The sequence below is a fragment of the Rhineura floridana genome, chromosome 9 (genome assembly GCF_030035675.1).
Source record: "Rhineura floridana isolate rRhiFlo1 chromosome 9, rRhiFlo1.hap2, whole genome shotgun sequence".
In the NCBI taxonomy this organism is placed as follows: Eukaryota; Metazoa; Chordata; class Lepidosauria; order Squamata; family Rhineuridae; genus Rhineura; species Rhineura floridana.
In genome coordinates this window covers 36,011,501-36,034,552 of record NC_084488.1, presented here as the reverse complement: position 1 = coordinate 36,034,552, position 23,052 = coordinate 36,011,501, and the positions used below count along the sequence as shown (strand labels likewise).

The 23,052-nt window shown below is 39.0% G+C and overlaps 1 protein-coding gene across 2 annotated transcripts in view; it reads right to left on the bottom strand.

Annotated features, from left to right (window-relative positions):
• Positions 1 to 23,052, bottom strand: part of PDGFRL (platelet derived growth factor receptor like) — a 32,939-nt gene that overhangs the window by 8,152 nt on the left and 1,735 nt on the right. For both annotated transcript variants that reach the window (XM_061584868.1, XM_061584869.1), the window contains exons 2-3: positions 20,925 to 21,219; positions 1,511 to 1,662 (exon numbers count right to left, since the gene is read on the bottom strand). In XM_061584868.1, coding sequence (XP_061440852.1) covers positions 1,511 to 1,662; positions 20,925 to 21,219 — 447 coding nt within the window. The remainder of the gene's footprint in view (positions 1 to 1,510; positions 1,663 to 20,924; positions 21,220 to 23,052) is intronic.

Genomic DNA, 23,052 nt, shown 5'->3' with positions numbered 1-23,052 from the left:
CCCTTCATTATAATTTTAACTGACATCGTAGCAAATATATCAATAATGGGAGAAACGTTTTTTTAATAAAACTCTGACTTTTGCTAATATGTAAAAGTAGTTTTCAAAAGAAAAATGAATGAAATAATTCATTTAAGGGTTAGGCTTTACAATACATATTGGTAAATGTGTACCTATAATTTGCATGCCCTCCATGAGCAAATGGCCAAGCTATCTGAGGGATAAAAAAATCACTTTGGGAGAATAGTGGACCTTATTACCCACCAAGACAAACACAGCCTCCGAGCTCTGTATTGTGGTCTTCCAGGTGTTTGACATGCCTTGTTTTGCTGACAGGCACCAAAAACATGGTGGACTGGCACAAATGCATGGTGGGTAAAAAGTTGTCCAAGCCTGACCTAGGAAGATTGACAATAATAGGACCTCTGCAAGAATTATGTTTTAGTTGTGGCTTCAAAACCTTAGCAATTGAATTTAAACACTATGCCCCAATCTAGAACTTCATGTGGTCATGTGCTCAGCAGGACCTCTCAGAATGCAACTGCAGCCCCCATACTACATTGCAACTGTCCCATTTTAAAGACCTCTTGCAATATAGTGTAAAGTAGATGCAGGTCTGGTCCACAAAAGCTAGAAAGGAGTCCTAATAGCACATTTGGATCTTCCTGCATTAATCTCTGAATAGCAGCTATAGGTCCCAACATATTTCTGAACCTTAAAAATAACCAGATTTTTCCAAGTTGAGCTATTGTACCACCTAGAATACTCTACTTCTGATCAGATTCTTACTTAGTACATTGCTCTGAAAAACGAATAAATTATCTGAAGTTTTAGCTGTAACAATCATGATTTGTATAATTGTTATCCATACTCATCTGCTTCCGTTCACACACATGCAATATATTAGTTTGTTTTCATCACACATTCTTGCTCCTTATCTTGCTTATTCATTAGGAAAGCCTAACCCCAATCTGGCAGCCACCAGATGTTCCATCAGCTCAATGCAGCATGACCAGTGATCAGGCACATAATCCAAAACATCTGGATGGCACCAGGTTGAGAATGGCTGCATTAGGGAATGATGCACACACAGTGACTACCACTGCACACCTTAAATAACCACCATGCTATTTATTGTCTACATTTCTCTACAAAACAGACAGAAGTAACTAATTAATTATTTCTCTTTTTCAACTTGCTTTTACCAGTATCCAATTAGATACTTTCAGTATGTAATGCTTAAGTGAGATAATGTAGCATTGCATAGGGATGATTGATTACAAAAGCAACCCGAAATACTGCAGTGCTACAAATTAAACTGCTTTGAAAAATGAACATGTATGTAATGTACACAAAAGAGGACATAATAACATTTGCTGTTCATTCTGCTGTAATGTATCCACTAGTTATCTATTAAGGAGTAATACTGGGATACTGTGAATGCAAAAACGGAAAAACAAAAGTGACCTTCTTTAATGCTGTCTTTGGAACCCATAATCGAATCTATTACCTGCAAAAAAGATGTACGTTGAGCCTGTTTTTGACTCATCCTTCTTGCAATTGTGGCCACTGCATAGCAGGAGGCAGCAGCTGTATTCACCAGTGTCTGCTGCAGTGGAATTTCCCAGGATCAGCTGGCCATATCTGTCATGTTGCTTGATGCTGGCGAGAACAAAGATAAAGCACAAAGACAAAGGTGGAGGACCTTTTTAAGACCAAATGCTATGTTACTTCATGGTCAATTTTCTGGGGACTCCAAGCCAGTGGCGGATGGGGTTAAAACAAAACTGGTTGTAGCCAGAGCTGATAACGGCACACATTCATTCGAGAGAGAATAAATATATACAGCACACACATTCAGCATCAAGGCCTGGTTTGCAATGACATGCTAAGCCACGATTTAAAAATCATGGTTTAGTAAACTATAGTTTAAAATTATAATCCAAATCCAGCCTCTTGCATGGCCATACTATGGCTTACTAAATATGGTTGACAGGTACTCATTAACTAATTTATTTATTTATTTATTTATTGTATTTGTATACCGCCCCATAGCCGAAGCTCTCTGGGCGGTTTACAGTAACTAAAAACATTAAAAACAAATATACAAATTTAAAACACATCTTTAAAAAACAATTTAAAAAATGTAAAACAATTGAAAACAATTGAAAAACACATGCTAAAATGCCTGGGAGAAGAGGAAAGTCTTGACCTGGTGCCGAAAAGATAACAGTGATGGTGCCAGGTGCACCTCGTCAGGAAGATCATTCCATAATTTGGGGGCCACCACTGAGAAGGCCCTCTCCCTTGTTGCCACCCTCCCAGCTTCCCTCGGAGTAGGCACCTGGAGGAAGGCCTTAGATGTTGAGCGTAGTGTACAGGTGGGTTCGTATCGGGAGAAGCGTTCCATCAGGTATTGTGGTCCCAAGCCGTGTAAGGCTTTATAGGTTAAAACCACCACCTTGAATCGAGCTTGGAAACATACAAGCAGCCAATGCAAGTGGGCCAGAATTGGTTTTATATGTTCGGACTGTCTGGTCCCTGTTACCAATCTGGCCGCTGCGTTTTGCACAAGCTGCAGTTTCCAAACCGTCTTCAAAGGCAGCCCCACGTAGAGTGCATTGCAGTAATCTAACTTGGAGGTTACCAGAGCATGGACAACTGAAGTCAGATTATCCCTGTCCAGATAGGGGTGCAGCTGGGCCACCAACTGAAGTTGGTAGAACTAATGTTTGCAGCTGTTTTATAAACCTTGGTTTATGTTAAGTATAGCTTAAGTATAGTGACATCTGAATCCAGGCCTCTTTTTAACTATGGTTAAGGGGTTGAAGCTGCCAAAAAGCCATTGAGCTGGCAGTATAAAGTGGCCAAAAAACAAAGTCATGCTCTAGGCTTGGTGGTTCTTGCTGGTGCCTCCTACTTTGCCAGGCAACAGACTTTCTTCCCACCCCAGTACCTATCCTCCTGCATCACATTTGGGAAGCAAATTCAACATGTCTTACTTCTGTGCCATGAGGTAAGGGGATTTTAAAAGGAACACTTTAGCTACCTGTCAGCTACCAACCACTGTAGCATGCTTTCTCTTTCTCTTCAGCTGGCTCTCCCGTGGAACTCAACCCAGCGTCAGGAGAAAATGAGTGCTTCAATGAAAAACTTCAAGGAGATAACTATGCACAAAAAGCAATCAGGAGTGGAACTAAGAACCATATTACTCTATGATGAGCTTGCTACAATTCTCTTGGACCAAAGAGACATCACCCTGGCATACAGCATCTGACCACCAGCAGTGCCCATCAGAAGCAGAGGGGCAGTCAGCAAGCAAAGTTGGTTCACCTATGTTGACGGTACACGGGACATTGGTCCACCTTCTCCCATTCCTGCACCATCAGGTATGAGGTAGCAACCCTCCCTACCCTCACAGATGTCTCACCCTGGGTTCCATTTCTTGATCTTTCTTTGCTGACCAGAAGTAATGGCAGGGTATCCATTGGGGTTCCCTGAGCTTGCTGTCCTGTCCCAAAGCAGAAACATCTTGGAGTGAGAACTCGAGCAACAAGGAACTGTACCAAGGCCAGGGAACGCTATCCACTATACAAGAGGTGTACAATGAGCAACAACCAATGGCTGCAGCAGGAGGAAATGGAGATGGGGAGAGGAGGGCTTTGGGGCCACTGATAGTGATGGAGGAGATGAGGAGCTAATAGCCATTGAAGTCAATGAGGAGATGGTAGGGTATGATCATGATGGAACAGTTGGGTGGCAATACACCCCCTGCAGATGTTTAGTGCAATAAATAGTACTATCTAGACGTAAGTGTCATGTCTTCCACTTACGGATGGGTGAGAATTCCACTGAATTTTGATTTAGCACTGGGTTTTTCAGTGATATGCATATTCTCCTTCTTTGCAGAGTGATCCTGTTTGCTCTGAACTTCAATGGCTTTTCCCTGACACTGGTTTCCCCCCTTTTAATGTTCTTGTACAGTTTTCATGCACAACACAGCACATCTATCTGCCATTCCAATAATCCAAACTCCAAACGGGAGGAAAGAAGCCAAGTCTCAACTTCGTTAACTCTAGGAGGAGGGGGGGCACTGAAAGCTGCTTTCCTCCTCAGTCAGTCTCTGCTTGCTTGCTAACGTGAAAACTGACCAGCCTCAGTCACAGTGGAGAAGGAGGCAGCAGCAAAATTGTTTTCCTTTATCAATATTTTCTTTCAAATTATTAATATTTTTCCTTTCAAAATACTGGTATTGTCTTTCATTTATCAATATTTCCTTTCAAAACATCAATATTAATATTTTTGGAAGAAAATATCAATATTAATATCAATATTTTTGGAGAGGGGAAAAACTGGAATGGTAAAAGCAGCAGAAAGTGGCCTAAGAACGAACTGGAATCGATACTACTTGTTATATTGACAGAATACTTTCGAAGTGGCACCAGCTAACGGATCCCATTCCTACTTCCACTACACTCTGTCCTACCCCCCCCCCAAAAAAAATTCTAGTTGTGATGTCAGAGTGGTCAGGGGGAAAGTTTGGTGCTGGGAAACTATTGGTTCAGTACGACATTGGCATGCATTCTGTAAAAGCCCATTTTTCTGCTCCTCCGTGTTCCCACTTCCCTCCCTTCAGTATACACACAGCAGGATATATTAAGCAGACACCATAACAAACATTGCTTCAGAAACCAGAAGGAGAGCAGTGAATTCAAAGCAGAGAGCTGTCCTTGCAGTCTTTGCGAGTGCCACAATGGAACATGCTGCCACATTGAAGCTAGCCTTCAATGCTGTGCTGCAGAGCATCCTTGCCACTACCAAGGAAATAGAAGAGGAGGAGGTGGTAGAGGAGCACCTGAAATTGAGGAACTCCATTGGGAAGTCCAAAAAATATGACTTCCGGTACCATCTAGTCCAGAATCCTGTTCTCACCGTGGCCAACCAGTTGCCCATGGGAAACCCACAAGCAGGAACTGGGTGCAAAGAGCACTCTCCCCTTGTACGGTTTCCAGCAACTGGTATTTGGAATCATAGAGCCTTCACCTATGGAGGCAGAGCATAGCCATCATGGCTAGTAGCCACTGATAGCCTTTTCCTCCACAAATTTTTCTAATCCTCTTTTAAATCAATCCAGAGCAGCACATCACCATGGCTGCCATGTTATTAATGCCAACTGAATATGGAATTTAACATAGCATAGCATAGATAAGCCCTGCCATGAATGGAGGATGTCTAGCTACCCATGATGGACATGGATATGTGGGACAGCACTCATTTCCAAAGGAGGGTAACAGCATGTGGAATCAGAACTACCATGAGACTTGCCCAGCTCATATATACATCCAGGCAGCAAATAGCAAGTGGGCTGGTCATGCTGCTGAGTGCCATGAGATTTTATGAGAGCTCTTACAGAGGATTCTTCACTCAGCTGGCCAGTAGCAAGCAGACTAGTGATGCTAGCAACGCAGTGAGGCATTACTCAGTAAAGGGTGCTGCAAGGGCCTTCAGGATGACAGGTTGGAGCTGCGGAGAAGGTGGTGCTGAGACTAACCCAGAAAAGCTCAGATGTGATGTAAAAAGCTGTAGTTGTCTGAGATACCTGTTCTTTAACCATGTTAATGCTAACTATGGCTTAATGTGTGGTCCAAACAAGTCCTGAGTCTGTTTCATTCTTCTTGCTTTATCCCTTCTATTTATTTATTTATTATTATTTAATTTGTATCCCGCCCTTCCTCCCAGCAGGAGCCCAGGGCGGCAAACAAAGCACTAAAAACACTTTAAAACATCATAAAAACAGATCTTAAAATACATTAAAACAAAACAGCGTTAAAAACATTTTAAAAAACTAAAAAAGGGTTAAAAATATTATTAAAAAACATATTAAGCAATTCTAACACAGACTCAGAATGGGATAGGTCTCAACCTAAAAGGCTTGTTGAAAGAGGAAAGTCTTCAAACAGCACCAAAAAGATAGCAGAGATGGTGCCTGCCTAATATTCAAAGGGAGGGAATTCCACAGGGTAGGTGCATTTTCCCACCTCTGTTCATCAGAAATCTCATAAGAGGGCAAAATAAAAAACTGCTCACAAATCATAATGCATGGCATTTATTTAAAGGGGTAACTTGAGCCTTTATTAATGTTAATATATGCAATGTTTCCTCTGGGAACAGATGAACTAGAAACATCTATTCCTCTCTACTCCTTCATGAAATAATGGCATAAGGGCTGCAGTGTAAGCAGGAGGAACAAATGGATGTATTTCTGGCCTCCTTTGAAAGAACTTATCTTGCGATATATTTCATGTGAATATTTTTGACTGACTTTCAGAAAATTTAGAGTTTTGCCAAAAATGTCTTATTCCCAGATTTGATTTTCTGACATACTAACTTATCTTTATAACTAACCCGAGAGAGTAAGATTCTAAGACAGGAGATTTATAGGACCAAGGTCACATACCCTTCGCATTTGATTAAGGGAACCAGACATAGCACAACAGATACTTCTAATTAACTGCTACTGGTTTTATATTGTTGATTATATTGACTTACAGAATAGCAACAACAATGCAGCAGCCAGCAGCAGCAGCAACAACAACAATTCAGCAAGTGTTTGCATGACCAATGCAACAAATACCATCATACAGCTTGTGTTTCTTGGCACTTGATCACATGTCAGAAAGCAAAGGTGATGTCAATAAGATTGCACAGGGCAGGGTTTGGTTTTGTGCAAAATATATCACAAGACTAAATAAGAGGTGGTCCTCAGATGGCAGGAGTTAGATATAGCAATTCCAAGATAAGAGGGTTTTTTATTAAAAAAAATCTCTTCCAAATGTCTCCCTACATATCTAGATGATGGAAAGTGCAAACTGGGGAAGGAGAAAGGAGAGATGAGTTCCCTTGCCATCCCAACTAGGCTCCTTACTTCCTCATTCCAAGGGGGCTTGCCTGGTGGCAGCTGTAGGACAAATACTTTACATGAGCCCTGCTAACTGAAAAGTAAATAATTCGATTGCAGCTTATGAATACATGCCCACAGGATAATATATTCAATACTGAACATCTACAATATAGAAAAGTAGTTGTGCCTGAGGAATTTTGACTCTCCATGTTAATATGGCTCTTCAGGCAGGCTTTTGGGGTGGGCTAGATTTTATCTTCATTGTTTTTACATTTTTAATGTCTAGGTATTGTATGCCTATTTTGTATGTCGTCCAGAGTGGCTGGACAGCCAGCCAGATGGGCGACTAATAAATTCAATAAATAAATAAATAAACAAACATAATCTGCTAAATATGGTTAGAGCACCATCAGATGAGACAAATGAAGATCAGCATTAATTAGTTCACCATACAATTTGATCTGCTTAACTCTCTCTATACAATAAGCCATCCATCATACTGTCTACATACATCCAGCAATCAGAACCAGATAACTTCCCAAGGAAATCCATACTGTATCCCTAAGGAAGTTAAATAATTGGGACTTTGAAAGAGTACCATTGTAATGGAAGTGGAAGGCTAGGAGAGTCTGCTTATGCCCTTCCTCACACAATTGCCTTGCAAGGTAGGCCAGTCATGTTCCAAAACTATCCCTTAAGCTGCCACCACACCCCCTCTTAGCACCTTCAGGCCCATCCCCCAATGGGAAGGAGTTCTGAGAGGTCAAAGGGCTTTAGCATACCTTGTGCTTCCTGGGCAAAACCCTTTTCAGCATTACTGGGAAAACGAGGCTAGCATCCAGCTGCTGGTTCAACCCCAGAGAATCAGCATAGCTTGCTCATTTCCCTATCAGACCCCATTCACTCACCCAAGTAGTATGTGCCTAGTGGCTAGACACGCAGGAGATTATACTAATCCTCAGAGTTTGACATAAACACACTTCAGACCTCAACAGCCAAATTATATAATGTTAGTAATAAAAAGGGAGAGGACAAATGGACAAATCTCGGCCTTCGTCAGGGATGAATGTAGAATCTGTAAAGTAATTCAAGAGTAAGATAATACAAATAAGGCGAATAAACTACAATTCTGCACATAAAAGTGAATCTAGATTTGTCTGGCTGAAACGCGTTGGGCATATTTTCTTTACTATTTTTAATAAATCCATTTGGAACATCATCATCTACGTTTTTTCTTTCTGGCATCCTGGGGTCCCCCCCCCAATCCTCCTGCTTCATTGGATGCCATCCACTCCTGACACTTGGTGAAAGCACAGAAGCCAGATGTCAATGAATAATTTCTAGTAAGGAAATAACTAGTGCATAGTTCCTTGTCTCTTCTGGTGACTAGCAGAAGCAGATGTTATGCAAAAAGTGTAAAGGAGACATACTTAATTTGCACAATTTAGACACAGAATTGTTTTTCTTAGCACAGAATTTTGGTTACTGTGGTACAGAATTTCTCTCTCTCTCTATATATATATATACACACACACTGTATCGACTATAAGCACCTCCCTAAAATATCAGTGGTAACCAGCAGCTTTATATCTAGATTATGTGCAATCCAATCCTATGCATATTTATTTGGAAGTAGGATCCCAGCAAGTTGATTGTCCGGAACTAAATGGGTGTTGGACTGCAGTGTTAATGTGAAAATGGTTCCATCTATCAAAATTGTGGTACAGAGTGTTCGAGTTGTAATAGTCTCAAGAGAAGAAAAGGGAATGGTAGATACCTCAGTTGTTTTTTTTAATGAATACAGCCAGCTTGATCCTTAGGTTATTATAACAGACTGCAACCCCCTGATGATTAATCTGTTGTATATGCAACTGTCTAGGATGCTGTTTTGTGATTAGCCTGCTCTCTACTTTAAATGACAGTAGCTTAATTCAGAACTTCAGTCCAGATGGTCTTGCTGCGCTGGCGTTACACAAATACTATCTGTGAGGGACTGACTATCCTTTGCCCCTCCTTGAGAAGGCATGGGATTAGGTGCAAGCCCTGCCTCCTGCAGCTCAGCAGCCTGTATGCAGAGCCATATCTGAGTTTTGTATGAGTAAGGGAAGTATCTTCACATGTCGTGGAGAATTAACTACCTATGTGTTCTTTCTCAAAGTTTTACTTTTCTGTCGCAGGCAAAAACCCTTGACTAAGGCATTCTTCCTAATTATGAATTGCGTGTAAACCAACAGCTTGCATATTTACAAAGGAAGTTGGAGTAATAAGAGGTATCCCTTAACCTGTTTCTATGCCCTAGATTTAAATCATCTTAATGCATTTAATTTAATTTAATCCTGAAAAACAGGTCAACAAATTTCAGACTAGTTGCTTTCTCAGTGTAAGTACATTGCTAGACAGACACAAAGTAGTAAAATACGACAATTGGCAGAAATTACTCTGGTTGTAGTCAATGATATCTAATATTTTAAAGACATACTGTTTGCTTCAGTATGTACATGTGAGTACTTTTATTAAGGTATTTTGATTATTAAAAGGTAAGCACAGAGAGATTTTTGACCTTTCTTTCAAGGGGAGAGACTTTATAAGCCTTTAAGGGAAAGAGAGATTTGGGGAGAAACCTCTTGATTCTTGTTCATGTAGCAGATGATAATATCAATAGTGATGTACATGTTGTGGTACAACACTCGTAAATTTGAAAATATGGATATTGTGCATTTTTTATGAAATATTGTAGCTATTGACCTATACAAGCCATGTTGGATATTTATTGTAGAATGTTGAGTATCATTTTAATAATAATAATAAGCCACATTTTAATGTATTAACTACATATTAAAACAAATAGGTAAGAATTCTTCACAACATGGTATTTGTGTGTATGCAGGGGTGTAGTTGTCCAGGGTAGCAGGGGGTCATAGACCTCTTTTTTGGGAGCAGGCTCACAGCAGAGTCCCTATGTCTCCAGCTTCCAATGGACCAATCAGTATGAAGAGAGAGTGTACTAGCCACTGAGAAAAATCTTATGGAAACTATCGTTGTATTCTTGCTGAACCTCAAAAAGATACACCCTCATCCTGTATTCATTACTCAGCAGAACTCCAAACAAAGTAAGAGACTGAATGTTTTATTGTATAATCTTACAAGGTTGTATAATCTTAGAAGGTGGGCTGCACTTCCAAATTTGCCACTACACTACTGTGTGCATGTTCAAAGAGGTGGCTATGAGTCCATAATTGTAGGACATCCTTTTCTTCATTTGGCTGGCTGGGTTGCAAAGCTATTATTTCAAGGGTTAGTTTCAATGTGTACTACTTCTAAACACTGCTAAAGTGGTGTATGTTGGAAGTTTCACTTCAGTTAATGCATTGTCTTGCTATGTGCTCTGAATCTATTGACCATTAGGGGCAACAGATACAGTTAGTCAGTTGAAAAGGCCCCTGCTTGAATTCTCCCCTTGTTACTTTCCTCAAATTTAAGCATGCCTCTGATTGGTTAGACTGATATTCTCAAGGCTATCATCACTTCCAGTTCCTCCTCCTACTTCTCACAGTTCTCGCCCTACCTTTTAAATTCAGCTAGTGTAGAATATTAGGCTTTCCTATCCATGTGTACTTTCTTACTAAAATGAGTTTATTTTGTTTAAGACCACTCTCTTTCCTATTCTTTTATATCTCAAATTAACTCTGCTGCATAAAGCAACTCTCTTCAGTATACACATGCTGTACTTGCCAGCATCTTTAGTCATTTGGTGCCTATTTCCTGTTAATAGTGATATCAAGTATGAAAAGATGCAATATGAGATTGCTCCATGACATATTTTACCAATATTGTGAGGATTAATTTTGTTTTCTCCATCTTGCTCGTCCATATGCTTGTTGCAAATATATTACGCACTACCCCCAAACCCATAACAATATATTAAGTTGATCTGACAATTTTTACTGCAGAAAGTGAAGATATTAATAATATACCTGATCTGTTTGCTTCTCTACTAGCTGCCTTTTCCCTTAGTCATATTCTATTAATTCTATTAATATATGACTGAAATAAAAGAAAATACGCTAGTTTTTTTGCTGGTTTTTTTGCTGGAAGGGCTGTTGCTGCAATGAAAATTCTGTTTTTATTGTATATTGATTTGCTTTATGGTACGTGTGAAAGAAAGAGAGAGAGAGATTGTAAGTTGTTCTGAGGACTCTTATGATCAAAGAAATGAGGCAGAATGATTTCATAGTGTATAATGTGTTCTGATGTTTGTATTGTGATGTGAGAAGTTTTCTGTCTGGTCCAGCAAAAGTTAGTTTAAATGTCGCTTGGGGCCTTAACTGACAGCTAAATTCTAGTATGCAAACTGATAGAAGATATGCCTATTTCAGTTTGGTGGATGCAGGTTTAGAATTTTCAGTTAGACAGTGTGATTGGCTGGGGCTGGACTAGAGGGGCCAGAAGAAATATATGGTCAGGTGTTAGTCAGCAGAGGGGGGGATGTTAGTTGGTTGATTAGAGTTGGAGTTGCTGGTGCTTGGTGTTCATGGAGTCAGTCAATAAAAGAAGACTGCAGAAAAAGAGGATCAGGGAAGAAGGAGGAAGACCTGAGAGCAGGGCCAGGGCCAGAATGCGGTTAGGTTGGGCCCAGCCACCCCCCAATACTTACAATGTATACTTACTTATACTTACAATATGGGCTTCAATAAGCCTGCACGCCTGCCCCACCTACCTTTCCTGTCAGTGTGAATGACATGTGCATGCCTGCCATCACTTAAGATGGCAGCATGGGCTGATGTCCCCTACTGCCATCTTGGTTGATGGCAGATGCACAAGAGAATAAAAGGGCAATTTGGCTAAAGTGTTTTAGTAGGGTGCTTCCTTAAAGCTGCCTTAATATAACATTAATAATGAATATAAGCTGTTGACCATTAAAGTGATAGTAACAGGTTAACAAAGTGTATACTCATTTAAAGATACAGCACTATTTTAAAGTAACCAGATAAACCTGTATACTTCATAATCCTGTAATAAATAAATGTAAATACCTTTGTATTGGCTTACCAGATTATTCATAAATTCAGAGGAAACAAATGAGACTGAATGGTGGCAGTGACATGGTTGTAGGAGAACCACTGGAGTGGGAGTTTACTTTTGTCATTATAGAGTGAGAAAGTAAATATCCCCCTTCTCTCCACACACCTTGAAGGAAGACTAGCTGTAGTAACCTGAGGTGAGAGTTTGTAGGTTAACATGTCATATGCTCAAAGGCTATACCTAAAGGAACATATATTAATTACCATATAGTTGAATATGATCATGCATCTATGTTTCTGAGAGTTACTCAGTTCTTCAAAGGTCAAGTGTGCACTCAAATGAGTGGTTTGCAGGTTGAGCATCATGTGCCACCAATCTATATTATCACAGAACCTGCATGTGAAAGTAGTTATTGAAGTAGCTAATACAGTAGCTAAGGAAACAAAACCTGATGAGTCAAAGACAGCATTCCATGATGAAGTGTTAGAGGTGTATCTTCTTGAATGCGATGAAACCAACAAGGAGGTGAAGGATTTCACTATCACAGACTCTCTAATTATGGCAGAGAAGGTACTATTACAAACAGAATGATTAAACTCTTGATAAGGCAGCTTGTAGAGGATGTAAATTTATTAATGCTAAAAAAGCAAACAGATCAGGTATGTTATTAGTGTCATCACTTTTTGCAGAATTAGTAATTATGTCAGATCAGCTTAACATGCTGCTGAACACTATAGCAGATACTGAATCACTTGGAAGAGAATGACAAATATGAGTTGTATACTATCAGCATGGTAAGGAATAGTAATTCCAAATATTGCTTCTGGATTTTTTTGGGGGGGGAGTCTGAATTCTTTTCAGAACACTTTTATACAAAAAGATGGCAATGCTAGTGATGAAAGTGATGGTAATCTTGATGAGCACCTGTTATAATCAAGAGTGGTGTGTCAACTTTGGCATCACAATATCCTTCTACCAAAGAACTTTAATACTGACATAGTCATCCTTGTTGCTTTCTATAATTTGAAGCTTGAGGAAGGGTCTTTAAGTATAGGTTGGACTAATTAAACTATATTACTTTTACAATCAAGAGAATTCTAAATACCAAACTATAAAGCCCAAAGTATCTAAAAGAGTGGTTTGTCATGGTTTGAAATCTGAACTTCCTTATCAGAAACTGACTTTCCATAACCTGTCTGCAAGGGCTACAGTACCACCTGACTATCAAGTGGCCAGAGATCTGCATGTCATGACAGAATAGAATGGCAGGAGTATTTAATTGAAAGGAATTGTGTGGAGCCTATCTAAGCTTAATCAATCTGTGCATCATGAGATGGCTAGTTACTGATGAAAGCTTGAAGATACCCTTCATGGACTGTTTTCAGTTCGTTGATTTTGGAAGACAATGTATCTCAGAAAGCAGTAGAATTTCCCCCAGTCCTTCTGAACTCTGTCATATAATGTTCAACTGTGTACACAGCACTTGAGATCCTTCAGAATATGCTAGATTAGCTGATGCAAAAGTTAGTAGTCTATTCATTTGTGAAAGTGTTTTAACAAGTGGCTATGAACCTTCCTCATCACAGTGCGGATTGTCTTCATAAGAAGAGCCCTGATGGATCAGGAAAGGCCCATTTAGTTCAGATCCTGTTCTCACAGCGACCAAGCAGATGCCTATAGGAAGCCTGAAAGCAGGACCTGAATGCAACACCACTCTCCCTGCTCATGATTTTAATCATTTGCATTTCTCAGCAGTGTACATGACAACAAACCATACAGAAAATGAAACAATAAAATTAATCATAAAACCAAACGCTACCTTAAAATGCCTGCCTTAAAATGCCCTAGCAACTGGTATTCAGAGGCATATAGAGGCAGAACATAGTTGCCATGGTCAGTAACCATTGACAGCATTATCCTCCATGAATCTGTCTAATCCTCTTTTAAAGTCATCCAAGTTGGTAGCTATCACTACCTCCTGTAGGGACAAATTCCTTCATCTGTCTGGTCAGACTGCAAAGCTATTATTTCAGGAGTTCACTACTATTGTACTTGCAACAATATAATGTGGCACTCAAATTCCATACTCGCTAGTTTCTTCAGTTGTTTGGTGAATATGGCCCATGATACAATGGCAGCATGAACAATATGCTTGCAGTCCTTTTAATCACTTACAGGCTTGCAGTAGCCAACTCCAGCATTTTATATGCTTGTTGGGGTCATTTTCTTCTCCATCTTTATTCTTGACTTTCTAAATTGCTTTAGGCACATTAGTGGAGGAACAGGGTAGAGCTATAACCGTTACTCATTTAGTCTCAGTCACGTTCTTTTAATTTATGATACTTGAAATCAAACAATATACATTAAATGTGATTTACAGCTATGAAATTATATGCCTCATTCTCCAGTAAATTTCCACCATGTCTTATAAAGGTTTAATTTAGCACAAGATTTCTGAAGGTATGGTAGAGACATTGGTGATGCAATTTCTGCATCATCATAAACAGGAATCATCTCTTCACTCAGTAATCTCCTCCTCCAGAGTTTAGATTGTGCATAAGCGGAAACATTTTCTGTTAGCTCCCCAAATCATAAATAGTCTCAAATGATCAAAGACTGGCAAAGAGGTGAAGAAGTGTGCTATGCTTTTGGCCTGCTACAAGATTTAGTTCACAGTTCCTTACCTGGAAGAAAGAAACATGTTTGCTGTTTTAAATTCCAAACAAATGCTGATTGGAAAAAGCAGCAAGCCTTAGTGTTATTGTAACTTTTTTCATTCATTTTCATTTCCACAAGCATTTTAATCCAACAACAGTATTTTGGAAAACTGGAAGATGAATTCTTGATATCCATTCATCATTATTGTCTACAGTGAACAATAATACTGTATGTTATATGAACACAGCAGCCAATATATATCTGGATAACCTACCTGATTAAACTCAAGACAGTGCAGGATTTGAAGCCAATTTTCAAGGTCCTTCCTCTGTGTGAGTAGTAGGAATTCTACAAAAGCAGTATTGTTTCTAAATCTCATAATTACCCTGTTTGGGAAGGAGGCTTTTTTCTTCCCTTGTTTCTTCCCTGTTCTTGAACAGTTCTGTAGCACAATTCCAAGCACCAGTCAGGGACAGGGAAGAAGGGAACCCAACAATTCCCCAACAATTGCAGCTGCCAGTTGGAGACTGAGGGCTCAGCATAGAGTTTGAAGTCTCAGGGAGCTGGCAATTAAAAGTACCTTTGGAACTCTGCAGTGTTTTCCAATAAAAAACAAAAAAGGATTGCTAGCTTAAAAACTAATAAACACGTTATGGTATAAGTTTGGTGGACCAGGGTCCACTTCATCAGGTACATGGCAACTCATCCTAAGCTGACAGGTACAAATGGATGCAGAGACAGGGTGAGAAATGACCAATGAGGTCAGAGGAAAATGAAATACAGACAGTGATAATTATGTTAAAACTTAAATGTATGTAAAATAATTAGTGACCCTTCACAATGTGTTTTGATAAACATCCTAGCATTGGTAAGTTCATTAACACCTGCAGAATATCTCGTCAACAATAATAAATTTGTCAGTATTTATAAAGCTACAAGACTTTTTGTTGTTTTTGCTGCAACAGACAGGCAGGGCAATCCAACTTGTCAGAGGGAGTGAAGTTGGCAGAGGTGGAGGTGCCTCTTGGAGGCCTTGTGGAGGGGAGGACACTGGCTGCGCCAGCAGGGTGTGGCAGAAGGAAACAAAATACATCCTCCTCCAGAGTTTAGATTGTGCAAAAGTGGGAACATTTTCTGTTACCTCAGCTCCCCAAATCATAAACAGTTTCAGCTGGTACAGCAGTGTACCAGCTGCTGTGACAGAGGGCTACAGAAGGGAGCCGAACGGGACCTGGATATTGCATAAGTCCCCCCCCAGCCTTTCCTCTGACATGCCCCCAGAAAGCCCTTTTTGCAGGCCTTCTACCACCTTATGCCAGCTCCCCTGACACCAGGCTGGGCTTGCCCAGCAGACCTCTGGGATGAGGGTCTTATGTCGGTTGAGCCAGGATCAAACTCACCTCAGCCTGGCATAAACAGCAGTTGGATTGTGCCCTTACATGGCTACTTCTAACATATTTATTTACAGTGACTCAAATACGTAGTCAGAGCTTAACATTCTATGCAGGACAGAGTGACAGTTGCGAAAAGGACAGTTGAGCACCGTGGACTTGGGGGGAAGAGTCATGTCACAGTTATGGCTTATTTAGTTTGTGTTGAAATTACTGTTTATGGTAAATCCCTTCTTCTGGTCTTCTGTTCTCGTCTGCCAAACTGTATTATACTACCCCGCTAGAAACTGTGTCCAATGTTACTCAGGATTACCAGACACAATATGAACAAAGGCAGGAGGGTTTAGATATGTGAAGGCCTGGAGGGGATGGAACAGAAAGATTTGCAGAAAAACAGTTTTTTCGCTCCCCCCCCAGCCCCATTTTTCAGGGTAGAAAATGTGAAAAAATTGAAAAAAGACCCATTTTTTCCTGAATTTTTCCATTTTTTTTCTGGGCCTTCACACTTCTAGGAGGGTTCATCTATCACTATATGAAAGTAATGGTAGGCACGTCAGCAGAATCTTATCAGTGTTCATGATATAATTTTGATATAGACTCTTGTGTTGTTTTTTTAAGTCTGTGCATGTGCCCCACTCAGACTTTTCATCATTTGAAGATACTCCAGTGTTACACTAATGTGAACACTGCTATATACATCTTCTAGACAATCAAATCATTCAGAAATTCTTTAGAATATCCATTCAAACTATTCTAAATGTTGAGGGAATTGGAGATGCCATACATTTGGTGCAGATATTCCTTGTCAAATATTCATGGTAAAAGGCTGCAATCCAATATACACTTACCTGGGAGTATCCCATTGAACCCAATGGAGCTTAATTCTGAGTAGACATGTATTGGATTGCAGCCTAAGAGATACATAATAACTGGAGCACCCATATATAATCCCTAACAGCACATGCCCAAGATACCTTGTGCGAGTGATCTCAAGCTATTTGCTCCACAGTCATATTCCTAGAGATGCTTCTGGTTGCCCTCCTTAAAGCACACTGTGATGTGATTTGTAGAAGATAATCTGCAATCAGCCCAAATAATAGAAACAAGACGTGCTGTGCTGATCTTGTTTTAGCAGGGAGGAAGCAACATTATTAAGACAGTTGATATAGTTCAGATAGCCACTTTAAATATGTCTGATTTCCTTTGCAATTTTAGTGAAGTTTCCTATAAGAAATCATTTTCTTTTGCTTCTGTTTCTGTGAATATGTAAAGTACACTTTGCAGTCCATTTCCAAACATGATTGCACAGAAATAAATCCCATTGAACTAAAAAAGTATGCAACTGATCAAACCCACCCTCCCTTCTTCCTCCTATTCCCTCCCTCCTGCCCCTTTCCTCCCCTTCCCCCTCCCCCCTCCCCTCCCCCTCCCCATGGTCAGTTTTACCTATCTTAAGCATGAGTGCACCTCTAAGTATCTCCAACAGATTATCTGCAAAGTACCCTTTGCAAAATTTACACTAAAAAACTCCAGAAATAATTGCGGAATAATGGCACTGACTATTCTGCAGAATAGTCTCCAATGGACATCCGGAGTGTCTCAGTTTGCACAAGATAAAACAGTGGGAGGTGAAATATATTCTAGCAAAATGCTAGGTGTGCTCTATGTTTTTAATTGACCATGCCCACCTTGCCTTAAATGAAGTGGTTTAAACATAGCAGGCTAAAAACATGCATCTTGGGCAGGCTAAGTTGGTTTTTTCCAACAGCTAGAGTCATTCTTGAAGAAGCAACATCTTGTAATCAGTCTGATTTTACATCAAACTGCAGTTTCAGATTCAACTGTTAATGCACCCAAAATAGAAATAGAACATAACTTCCAATTTGAAACAGAAAAGGCTGTCTTCACCATTATATGACACTGACCAATAAAAAGGCTTTGAAATTAATAAAAATAAATTTAACACAGGTTTGTAGAATGAATAATGAGAGAAATACAATTTTCTAGGTTAGATTATTTGTAGAAACAATAGTAACACAGAAATGAAGCAAAGAAGAACACCATCAAACATACAAAAATGTAATTCTCCATCTTTGGAGATGGCAGGTATTGCCACCACTCACCATATGCTCAGAGGCACATGTTACCAGATTCTTCCAAGCTACACAGGAAGTGGATTGGACTGTGAAAGACCAACCCAAATTGTGTTTGCATTTTGACAAATTTGTAGGGCAGTATCTCAGAGAGGAGGTCAGGTCTCCTGATCCCCTAGTGAATTCACTATAGCTGCCCAATTTCCCTGCTTCTTAAGGTTTGATAGAAATATCTGTGGGCTATACGTACATTCTTAACCTGCAAGGTTTTTTGCCTATTAGTGAATTATAAGTTTTATATTGAATAGCTTTCATTACAGAAAAGAAACATGAAAAGTATACTTTGGGATGACATACATGAAAATAAATTCTAATCAACACCAACACAATTAGTAATTTCACCATTGCATTAATAAGGGTTACAAAAGTGCTTAGCACTGAAAAAGTCTATAGTATTTAAGCAGAATTATTAGCTACAGTTGTTTTTTCCTTTAAAATAAACACTTCCAACTGAATGAGGCAGTTTATATATTGTTAAATATAAGCTGTAGCTTTTTCCCAATTTGAAGGATTGCCTCCTCCTGAAGAAACCTGCGTACACGCGGCATTCAACACTGGAGGCCTTGCTTCATATTCTGCCATCTTTGGAGGTGTGCTTGGTGGGAACACAAAAGTGGGCCTTCTCAGTAGTAGTACCTAGATTGTGATGTTCACTCCTAAAAGTGGCTTGGCAGGCCCTCCCTCAAATTTAGGAAGGTGGCCATTTATTAGTCTAACCCCACCATTCATTTACCTTGTTGAACCGCCTGCTGTGGTGACACATTATTAAACTGATCTACTTGTTTTAATGGATATATTCTATTTCTTTTTATTTTGTTACTGAAATTCTATAAAAGAAAAACATTGCCAAATTTTTTTATAAAGAAGGTATAAACTGATGGGTATGATCCTGACAGAGTTAAGCACTTTTATGCCCCATTGATTTCAGAGGAAGAGTTATGCTCATGGGACTTTGAGGATGCACTTCTGTGCACTGTACCCCTTTGAACATAGTAGGATTTACTTCTGAGTAAATATCATTGTGCTGTAAATTGAACAACATTAGGTGGGTCACAATTCTGTGCTTTTTCTTTTCATGGCAGGTCTTTGAAATGTCTCTTACTAATAACTAATGTACTATATCCTTTTAGTTCATCATGTCCTCAAATAAAGATCTTTGTTTACCAAAGTATCTGGCTAACTTTTATAATCAGGCAGTTCAATCTGAAACTACACAAACACACATTAAGAATAGCCAGCCTTTACACAATTATTTGTTACCTCCCTCTGGTTAAGGGCAGTTGACAATAATATTACAGCTGAAATCTGCCATCTTGTGGACAGACATGCTACAGCTCAGTTAACTGCAAAATAAAAACAAAATGATTTGAAGTAATTGCCATACTGGATCTAACAGACTAATGGCTTTTCCAACTTTGGTGATGAATGTTCATTCTTCTGCATTATTTCTTTCCAGCAACTCAGAGTTGTAGCATCTCTGAAACAGTTTGTATTTTCTGGCTATCGTGGTTAGTAAAACTTCAGACACTTCTTCCATGACATTAAACTAGATTCTAAAGTAATTATACTTGTATCAAAAAACCACAACATCCTATGGCAATGAATTTCATGATATATTTTATTACTGATATTTGTGATAATAGTAGTTACTTTTTCTTGACCTAACTCTGTTTCATGTCCATTTCTGAATGATTTTAAGTTGTTCTGTTTTCAGACAGTATATAGTTTAAATATAAATATAAGGCAGCAGATGCACCATAAATGAAAGCTTTTTGAGAAGACTGTTTGGCATTTTAGTTTCCTCTTGCAGTTACCTAGTTTTCTCAATAAAAAATATTTTCCTTTAATGTCAACCAAAACTATATCTAAAAATAAGCAGCAAATAAGTCCACAGGGATGAAAGGAAGAACTATTGATGCGGCACTTTTAGGACCAAAATGGATATATGTATGTTGTGTCCTATACCAGACAAGGAACTACACTGATGTATGTGTGTATATGTGGATTGAGGAATACAACTAAATTCTATAACAACCATGTGAGAGAGATGGATTACATGAGAAATTACAATGCCAGTACCATGACAACAGCAACGCCCAGGTAACATATGCATTGTCTAATTAATAAAAGGAATAACAGTAATACATGCGGCCTGATTGAATAAATGTTTACTCAGAAATAAGTCCCGCCACGTTCAGTGGGGCTTATTCCCAAATGTGCACAGCCTTATGATTCATAGAATGCTTTTCCCTAAATGTTAAAAGTACAAACTATATCTCAGTAATGTTTACAAACAACCCTGTAAAACCAAGTAGTATCACTATCCCCCTTTACATGTTGAATAATGGTGTACTTGAGGTCATTAACAAATTCATGGCTAAGCTGAGCTAGGTACTTTAAGCTCATAGCTTGTTCTGTTAGCCACTTACATCAATAAATTATAGAATTGTTTCCTTGTAATGCTAACCACGTGTGGTACTAACCACATATAGTGCTAGCCAGATGTATAAATGTTTGATTTGTACATTTTATTCTTCAGCAATATATTAATTTACTTCAATTAATAACTAAAGTTTTGATGGCTCTCCTAAGGAATCACCATTCCCATGTAAACTGAAACATTCAGTGAGGGACATAGCTTAGATGGGGACCCTTTGTCACGTTAATGCCATACATAAAATTCACCTTCACTTCTATCTTAAGAATAGTATTCCTGTTTGAAAACCCTTTCTTGGAAGAGCAAGATTTGTTTTTTTCATTTCAGTAAAGTTTGGTCATCTTCACATTTCAAAATCTTACCTGAGCCTGGAATCTTTAAAGGTGTCATGATAGGAAGGATAGCTCCATCCAATTTTATTTCCTTTACATCGCAGTTCTAAATTCTGTCCTGCAGAAAGGCTCAGAATAGCAGCAGGCTTCTGAAAACGGCCCTTATCCATCACTTGTGTCATTATAGAATGGATCTTTGGGGAAGTATCTGTGGATTCTCTCTCCTTTAATTTGGGAGTTTTGGGTTTTATTTTTTTGTTAGCAGGTTTAATCCTGTTCTCTCCTGGTTCCTTTGGACGCTTGTTCTTTGCAGGCTGACCAATAGCTATCACAAGGGAGAAGGAAAAAAGGTATCCTAAATCAGTATCAAATTTCCATGACAACACAATTTTTTCCTGAAAGGGGTTTGAAGAGAATCCTGAATATCCAGTCCTGACATAAGATTAGCATTTGTAACCAATCTATTTTAAATAGGCTAGAATAGCATGGAAGGCTTTTTGTGTGTGTGTACATCCTGTTCATTTTTGTTAGGTCAGGATGTTCACCAACAGGCAACTTAAAATTTGCATGCATTTAAATTAACATATGCAAATTAGCTTACTAGGTCTTCCCATGGGGTAAGATGACACTTATGTGTAAAACCAGTTATCTTTGCCAGAAGCTACTACTCTTAGTCAGTGTTCATATAAACAAGTGATTATAGAAAAAACAGCAGAGATTATAGACTTTGAAATTTAGAATTTAAAAAAGTAAACTTGGTTTGCGCACATAAAAGCTGCCTCATCTTCACATAGTTTTACTGTAGTGAAATTGCTTGTAATCCTTAATTCCTGAGATTTTTCCCAGTAATATCTACACCTCCTTATTAATATATTTCTGCTAGCACCTATAAACTGATTCCATGGGAAAGCACTGTGTTTCTGAATAATTATACCTGCAGTGATTGATCCAAACTAGCTCATTCAGTTGCCAGTCATCACTTGTTGTAGTAGTCATGAAGTGATAAATAGGCCCATCTGAATGCCTCTAGGAAATTTTACTTAAGAACAGGGCCACAGAGAGGGGGATACAGGTGGCCCAGACTCTGAGCTTTCATTTTAAAAAAAAGACAATGGAGATAGAATTCCGGGTTCATATTCATTTTTCAAGACATTTTTGGTTCTTCCTTGGTGGATATGTCACTCTAATTTTTCTCTCTAGGTTCAGGCAATTGAGAAGGACTGCCTGGTTCATTATGAAGCTATTTTTTCATGTTCCCTGGTAGAGTTTAATGTATCTGTGACTGGGCAGGACCATGTCCCCCCAAAGCAAAAAAAGCAAAGACACCTTGTTCCTTCTAACACAGGTTTAATTTCATTCAAAAAATACATTCCTGAGTATGTAAACATTTAAAAAACTACCCTTCAAATGTAAATAAAATCCATTATTTGTATATTTATATTTCAGGGAATGGGTATTGTGGTTAAGAAGCATGGATTACATCAGCGCTACAAAGTAACCCAATGTTTCTATACAAATATTGCAGGGGAGGTTGAGAGAGAGTAGTGTATGGCAACCATGTAGGGTTGTTATCCTGTCTGTTGGTGTGTTAGATTAATGAGGGGGGTATTAAGTTGATTGTAGCAGAGAGATGAGTAATTGCTTTCTCACTCATGGGGGGGAATAGGAGGATTCTTGGGGGTAGATTGTTACTAGTATAAACACTAAAATGGGTATATTCCTATCAAAGGCTTGTATACTTTTTGTTAAAGAAAAAAAAGGTGGCTGTTTTGACCTTTGCCAATAACATCGCTGTAGTTAGTATGAGATATAAATAACAAATACAACAAATGTTCCTAGAATTCACTGCTTGCTTTTTAACAGTTTAATCTTGATTTATACAAGTCAGGGAATCTGAATCTTGGTTGCTATATATCTTAAATCTCTTTCAACCCCTTCCCTTCCCTTCCCTTCCCCAACCATCTCAAATACCAAAGCTGGTTTTGCAGCAAATGTAATTATCACCAGCCTAAAATGACTTTGCATGTCAGGCTTTTAAAATCACTACAGTAAAATTACTGGTTTACAACTAATGAAGGTTAGTTATTTCTATGGGTTAGGGTTGGCACTGGAGTAGGGCTCTTGTGCTTTTAAAAGCTACATGGCAAACAGAAAGTCT